The following is a 7,413-nucleotide window of genomic DNA, read 5'->3' on the forward strand; positions in this document are numbered from 1 at the left end:
GGAAGTGGCATCCACCCAGGCCAAGGGGGAGAGGGGGACAGGCCGCGTGTGGACCCAGCACTGGGTGACACCGAACACAAGGCCAGGCCTGTCTAGGCAGCTGCAGGGAAAACTGGTGAAGGGTCCCCAGATCAGGGCGTGGGGCGAGGATGCCAGGATTCCCGTGAGCGGCGGTACTCACGGGCCGAACGTCCCCCGTGGTGTTGGTGTACTGCCGGGCCAGCCCAAAATCCAACATGTAGCACTTTCTGTAGGTGGAGGGCAGCCTGCCCATGGCAAAGTTTGACTGGGGGAAGACAGTAGCTGTGAACCTTGGGGCTCCAGGCCCACCTCAGGGGACACCAAGAAACAGCTCTGGTGAGGGGCCTTCCACCCCACATACACTCACGTGAGGGTAAAACATCAATATGTACAGCAGGTCACGGACCTTATCTGAGGGGCAGGTGTGATTATGCTCATTTTAGATGGGAGGAAACTGAGAGCAAACTGCAGGCTTCTCCGAGATCACACAGCAAGAGGCAACCCAGCCAAGGTCGCCTGGCTCCGAATCCTTGGAACTCCCAGCAGGGCTGGGTGGCTTAGTGTAACTGTCCTGCTCTGAGGCATCAGGAGACCAGCATTGTTCTTGCTGTGTGACCTTGGGCCATTCAACCAACCTTTCTGGGCCTCAGTTTTCACCACTTTAAATTGGGTCCAAGCACCAAGATCCAAGATGTTACAAAATCAGCTACTTGGAATCTCTTACCAAGCCCCAGCCCCTCGTCGCCCTTCCTTCTTCAATCCCTCCATCCTTCCCCAACCCCTTCACCTTTCCAGGTTCAAGGACTATTCAGGTCAGGGGTGAGAAAAAGGAAGAGAAGAGAAAAGAGGGGAGGACACTGGCACGCCCAAGGGGCAGGCAGGGGTGTTCCTGAGAGGCAGGGGAGAGGAAGAGTTGGAACTTGGGATGGAGAGCAGGAGGAGGGGATGGGTAGAAGAGGCTGTCCCCACCCAACCACTGCCCTGGAGAAGAAACCAGGGGACCCAGGGAAGGAGAGGAGGCGGGGTGTGTGCTTCAGAGGAGGGGGCAGCCCTCACCGGCTTGATGTCGCGGTGCAGGAAGCCCACGGAGTGGATGGCCTCGATGGACTCCAGGATCTGCTTGCCCAGCCGCAGAGTGGTGCTCAGCGTGAAGGTGCCTCGAGGCTGGCTGCGTCGCAGGTCAGCCAGGTTCCGGCCCTGGGGTGGGGGTGGGGGTGGGGACAGGCCCAGCTCAGCTGCCATCCGACCACCACCGCCATGACACTCTGCCCAGCCTCGCCCCAAAGGCTTGCGCCCACTCCCCATTCCTCCCAGGGCCACAGTCTCCATCCACCCCAGGAGCTACCACCAGAGCTCCTGGGGGAGAGTGAAGGGAGGATGGGCCACGGGGACTCACCTGGAGCTGCATCACTACATAGTTAAACTTCTCGTTGCGGCCACAGCCAATGAACCTGCACACGTGGTCTTTCCCTGAGGGATACAGACAGGGGTCTCCCAACTCCTACTCCTTCTTCCTCACTCCCAGCCCTAAGGTGGGCTTCCCGTGCACTCTTGATTCCTGGTTCCCCCAGCCCTGGCCCCATGGCCACTTCTCCCACCTCCCCCTGCCCTTAGGCCCATCATCACTCTTGGACTCTGTTCCCACATCCCCTCGCCCATCACCTCTCAGCCCCTGGCTCCATCACCTCTTCCCTCCCATCTTGCCCTGGACCCGCACCTTGCAGCTTTTTGAGCACAGCCACCTCCATCTTGAGGACCTGCTTGGGCTGCTGGGCCGACTCCACCTTCAGGGCCACGTTCTCCCTGGTCAGCAGGTCCATGGCCTCGTAGATCTCACCAAAGCCCCCGCCCCCGATCTTTTTGAGCTACAGAGATGGGTGAAAGGGGAATAGGGGACACAGGGATCAGGCTGAACAGCTTCTCACCCCACCCATTACTGGGTCACTTCCTTCACTGATGGGGGCAGGGGCTGTCCTTGAAGGGGAGGACCCCGTGGCTCCCTTCTTCACCCCGCCCACCCGTGCTCCCACCTCCTCTCCTAGTGCTGGAGACAGAGAGCTCAGCCCATGGGTGTACAACTATCCACAGACACAGACACAGACACACACACACACACGCACACACACACGCACACGCATGGGGCTAGATGTCAGAGTGGGCAGTGGGAAAGTTATGAGACCTGAGACTCCACAGAGACAAGGAGACGAGCCGATGCAGGATTCTGAAGAGATAATGGGCCACCGTGAGCCTTTTAAGGACAGTAAATATCACGCTCCCCCCCTCCCCCACCTAGACTGAGCCGCCTCCGTCCAGAAGCCAAACTAATTTCAAGAACCTTGCAGCTTCAGGTGGGTCCCTCCCCCAGGGAGGCCAGCCCTTCCTGGGGTTGGCAGTCTCCTGAAAGATGCCACCAGGGGCAGAGAGCATTTAGAGGGAAGTGTTCGGGGGAGGGGACTCAGCAAAGGGTGTTCTCTGCCCAGGTCCCCTGCTGAAGCTCACATCACTCCCGAGGCCCCAGGTCAGACGCCCCAAACCAGGGTGAGCCTCCTGTCCAGGGGAACATGGTGGGGATGGAGGTTTGAAGAGACTCTGTGTGTTCTCAGGGAGCATTGCAGTGGAGCTCTGATGTTCTGGGCAGGCAGTGAGAAAAGGCAGAGGGGAGAACGGTGACAGAGGCGGAATTGGCCAGGGGAGATGAGCAAAGCTGAGTTACGGGGCGGGATTAAGTCAGGGGCCCAGGGGTCTTGGAGAGTGAGGGTGCTGCTGGCAATGATGGGGGGACAGGGGAGAAGGTGCTGAGTTCTAAGTTGGGACTCATTTGGCTTAAGAAAGATGTACACCTCTTTCCGCCCTCTTTCCGTGTCGTCATAATGGTGCGCACAAAGGTCCCGGCTGATGCTCTCAACAGCATCAACAAAAGTGAGGCAAAAGCCAGGTTCTTATTAGGCTTTGCTGCTCCAAAGTCACCGTCCAGTTTCTCACTGGGATGCTGAAGCATGGTTACACTGGCGAGTTTGAAATCACTGATGCTCACAGAGCTGGGAAAATTACTGTGAACCTCACAGGCAGGCTAAACAAGTGTAGAGTGACCAGCCCCGGATTTGATGTGCAGCTCAAAGAGCTAGAAAAATGGCAGAATAATCTGCTTCCGTCCCGTCAGTGTGGTTTCATTGTACTGATAACCTCAGCTGGCATCATGAACCGTGAGGAAGCAAGATGAAAAAACACAGGAGGGAAAATCCCGGAGTTCTTTTTCTAGGGATGTAACACAGCTGTGCAAAGAAAATGCCTCAACAGAAAAAAAAAAAAAAGCTAAACAGTTCAATTCTCCCCTCCCAGGGAGCCCCCCCACCCATGGGTGGCCTGACCTCTTCCAGAGTCCTCACTTGTGCCCTGTTGGCTTGTAACGTGCCAGCCGCAGCTGATTGGATGGAGGCTGCTCTGAGCATCTCTAAACTCCTGACTCTAAGCCTCCTGCATCTGAGCCCGCCCCTTGGCAGTTATTCAGCACGCGGATGCCCAATAAATGTTTAATGGTGGTTGAAACATGGGAATGGTGAGAGATAGGGGGCAGGGCAGAGCTGAGGACTGCGAGTTCCCAGCAGGTTACAGTTGTAAACACTCTAGAAAAAGAGAGAAGGATGAAGGGAAGATTTGGAAGACAAGTGGAAGGCTGGTTGGGTTCTTGTGCCCAGGAAAGAGGAGGGAGGAAGAACAGTGATAAACCGGGGTCCCTCTCTACTTGAGATGAAAGTTAAGGTCAGACTTCTAGCAGAATTTCAGAACAGGAGGAGACAGATGCAAACTCAAGGGAAGCAATGGCATGTCTTCCTCTGGGAACGTGAAACTCAGGGGAGATTCTAGTATCTTCTAGATTCCTTTACGGTTTTCTTTGTGGGAACGTGGAGGAAACACCTCGTTTTCTGTGCTCCAGACTCACAGACATCATCTCAGCTCATCCCCAGAGGCTCCCAGCAACACAGGTAAGGAAGGTCACAGGAGTTGTCATTTTGCACAAAAGGAAAACTTAGGCACAGAGAGTTAAGTACCTTGCCCCAGTTCACACTGCTAGTAAGTTGCAAAGCCGGGTTTCACTTAAACCCAGGGAATCTGATGCAGAACCCACAGTCTTAACTGAAATAATAGGAACCATTGACTATACTGTGATTAACAGTGTGAGTGCTGAGATTCAAGGCCAGATCTGCCAGGCTCCAAAATCCTTGCTGGAGATGGTAAGGAGGGCTCGGGGCACCCAAGACATTTCTGACACCTACTGTCCATTTTCCCAGGATGCCAAAGGGTATTTCTCTACCACCTCCACTTCCAAACAGAGTCTGTTTCTCTTTCCTTAGTTCCTTCCTCACCCCCCACCCACCCATTACAGAACCTCTGGGGGCAGGGGAGTACTGCAGGCACCCTAATAATACTTTTAGGAGGCCATGAAAATGTTTTCATTTCTTTTACAATCAGAAGGGGGAAATGAACTTTTAGGTCAAAAAATTGTATTATATAGTATTAATTTATTCCTCATTATAGCAATGCAGTCATACAATTGCAATCTTTAGTACTTTATTATGTTGGAAGGGGCCGGTAAGGGCAAAAGTGCCCAAGGCCCACGAAAGTCACAAAACAGCTTTGCCCACAGCCCAGTGACAGGAATGTTCTCTCAACCTCCCTGCACCAGACCCTATTCCTCCCCTCCTAAATTTTTTCTGGAGCCTCTCCCCTGCCGAAGGACCTCAAGAAACATGACACAATAGGACTAGCATTCACTTAGGAAAAAGGAAACCAGGTTTCTTGGCCCAGCTCTGGGTGAACTGGGGTGAGTTTCTGCTTTTCCCCTTCTGTAAAATGAGAGTTGGACTAGAATATATGTCACAACTCTCCCTCCGTTCTCTGATCCTGATTCTCAGATGGGCTAATTCTTAGGAAGCAACATAGTTCAGTGACTGTTGCCCCAGCAGTCAGACAAACCTGGTTCCACCGACTAGTCACGGGAACTTGGCAAGTTAGCTAATCCCTGTGCCTCAGTTTCCACAACTGTGAAACGGGGATAATAACAGTATCTACTCCATAGGTTGTTGAGATAATGCATTTTGCATAGCGCCCGGCCACAGTAAGTGCTCAAAATGAATGCTAAGTTTTTATTGTTATTATACTTTGACGTTCTGATTCTAAGGGGCACCCCTCAAGAAGAAAAAAATGCTATTATTTTTAAATACTCCACCAAATGCCATGGACCCTCATTTTCTCTTGGCACAGCCCATCTGGGCAGTTTTCTTGGCTCCTGAGCTGTGCCTCACTCTCTGTCTGTCCCTCGTGGAGACTGGCTGAGGGCAGGCATCTGGCACCCCACCCTCTCTATTTCTCCAGGGTCCAGGGAGGGAGGGGAAAGCGAGGTCACCTGGCAAAGACTGAGGGCTTGCCCCTATCCCCTCCCCCCCCCCCGCCACTTCTCTCCCCACTCATCTCCCACCCCCTCCCTCAAAAAGCACAGGAAATTTCTAACCCAATTTCACTATGTGCGTGAATACCCTCTTTTTCTCACCTATTCAATGCAAAAGTCCTCCTGCCTCCAATCTGCCAGAAACTATGCCCTGAGCAGGACCCGGAGGGGGTGAGGGTGGCGTCTTGGAGGAACACGCCTCACTTTGCCAGACCCTCATGCCTTTGATTACTGCCCTGGCTCCTCCTCTCCCAGTTTCTGTCCCCTTCCTCTCCCCCTCAGGAAGTCCCCCTCTGGGACATAGACAGCCCTTTCCCTCAGCTCTCGGGCCCCTCCAGCTCCATCCCTCACCTCCTCCGGTCCCAGAGACATCTCTGACAACGTTGCCACCTTTGCCCCTCTCCCTGGCCACTAGGAGACCTGCCCACTGGGTAGTTGTTGCCATGGAGACCTGCCCGCAGCCAGGCCCCATTCTCCTCTCAACCCCGCACCTCTGGTGAGCCGAGCACCCACCTTATGCAGACCCACAAGCTCACATAGTCACCCCAAATTCTGCCCCACATCATCCTGCCCCCATAAAAACAGGACATCAGAGTGCCCTCAAGCATCGGAAAGAAAAGGGGGGCGGTGGGACTGGGATTGATTTTTCATAGGTTCCGCTCAACATACACTACACTGCCTTTGCCTCGACCCTCATGTGTCGCCCTCCCATCCGAGAGGCAAAGCCCTGAAGAAGCTCGGACTACAACTCCCAGCAGACCGAGCAGCCCGAAGTCCTGGGCTGGAGGAGCAAGGCACGCTGGGAGATGGAGTCTCGGCATGTTGCACCTGCCGCAGGAAGCAGTGAAGGGAGGAGGATGGATAGAGAAGATGGAGTGCGGATGCGGTGGGAGCCGCCTTCAGGTCCTCTCTCCCCGAACCCAAGCTTTTCTGTCCTCTGCGGAAGAGGAGGGGCTCACTCATTGCCCTTCTCCAAGGTCCAGCAGAGAAACGGCCCCCTCCCCCACCCCGCCCTCCTCCCCTCAATGAGCTCTGCAGCTCCTGCTCTGACATCCAACCAGGAGTTGTTGCAGGCTGGGCCCGACCAACTTGACCTAGCGGGGAAAGGGGTGAGAGACGGCGGGGTTGGAGAGAGGGCACTGGGAGAAAGCGATTGTCCACAAGTGTAGGCAAAATAATGACCTGCAAGCCATATGCAAATGAGCTTAGGGGCACCTCCCTCTTAGGGTAGGGGCGCCAAGGCACCTCTTTTAACAGGTCTCCAGATCCTCTCCTCCCATCCTCCCCCACCCGTCCCTCTACCCTGCTGGGTCACTCACTCACCACCTTCCAGCGATCCTTGACCACGTAGTTGGCCGGCAGGATGTCGGCCTGCTCCCCTCCCCCACTCATGTTGGTTTCGTCCTTAAGAGCGGCCGCTAGGCACTGCATCCGCCAGCCGGAGGGAGGGGTGTCCGCAGGGCCTGCCCTGAGGGGGCCATCTACCTGGGGGAGTGGGGAGGGACTGTGAGGGGGGCAGGCTAGGACCCGGGACCCACTTGCAGATATGGAGGAGGGGAGTTCCATTCTCCTGGCAGGCATCTTTCCCTGGCCCACTGGGTGGATGCTCCAGGGGTCAATGGGGGAAACATTGTGTAAAAATCAAGTGGAGGTCAGAGGAGAAGACAGAAATGCCATTCACAGGAAGGGAGATACAAACTACAAACTGGAGATGTGAAAACCAGCAATGGGCACACACATGTAATGGAAAAAGGAGAGGAAAATGATTTGTGAACAGGCTGTGGGGAAAGGGTTTCCCAAAGAGACATGCTAACTAATGTGGGGAAGACTTGCTGACCGAGGGGCGCACCAGACTGGAATCAGTGCCTAGGCCGGGGAGACCTGAGCCAAGAAGGACCAGTCTGGGGATTCGATCTGTGGCCCCCACACCCGCACATTTCCCGTGC

The 7,413-nt window shown here is 54.9% G+C and overlaps 1 protein-coding gene and 1 pseudogene across 2 annotated transcripts in view; one reads left to right on the top strand and one right to left on the bottom strand.

The window, feature by feature from the left end:
- TTBK1 (tau tubulin kinase 1) overlaps nucleotides 1-6,937 on the bottom strand; it is a gene marked incomplete at its 3' end in the record, with an annotated part of 35,647 nt that extends 28,710 nt beyond the window's left edge. The window contains exons 1-5 of the mRNA XM_079934268.1: nucleotides 6,791-6,937; nucleotides 1,739-1,886; nucleotides 1,418-1,491; nucleotides 1,078-1,218; nucleotides 182-286 (exon numbers count right to left, since the gene is read on the bottom strand). Coding sequence (XP_079790394.1) covers nucleotides 182-286; nucleotides 1,078-1,218; nucleotides 1,418-1,491; nucleotides 1,739-1,886; nucleotides 6,791-6,898 — 576 coding nt within the window. The 5' untranslated portion in view covers nucleotides 6,899-6,937. The remainder of the gene's footprint in view (nucleotides 1-181; nucleotides 287-1,077; nucleotides 1,219-1,417; nucleotides 1,492-1,738; nucleotides 1,887-6,790) is intronic.
- On the top strand, nucleotides 2,892-3,280 carry LOC307192783 (small ribosomal subunit protein uS8-like; annotated as a pseudogene). Its single transcript has one exon. The product of its transcript is annotated as a small ribosomal subunit protein uS8-like (transcript).
- Nucleotides 6,938-7,413: the final 476 nt, after the last annotated feature.

The sequence above is a fragment of the Stenella coeruleoalba genome, assembly GCF_951394435.1.
Source record: "Stenella coeruleoalba genome assembly, chromosome: 10".
In the NCBI taxonomy this organism is placed as follows: domain Eukaryota; kingdom Metazoa; phylum Chordata; class Mammalia; order Artiodactyla; family Delphinidae; genus Stenella; species Stenella coeruleoalba.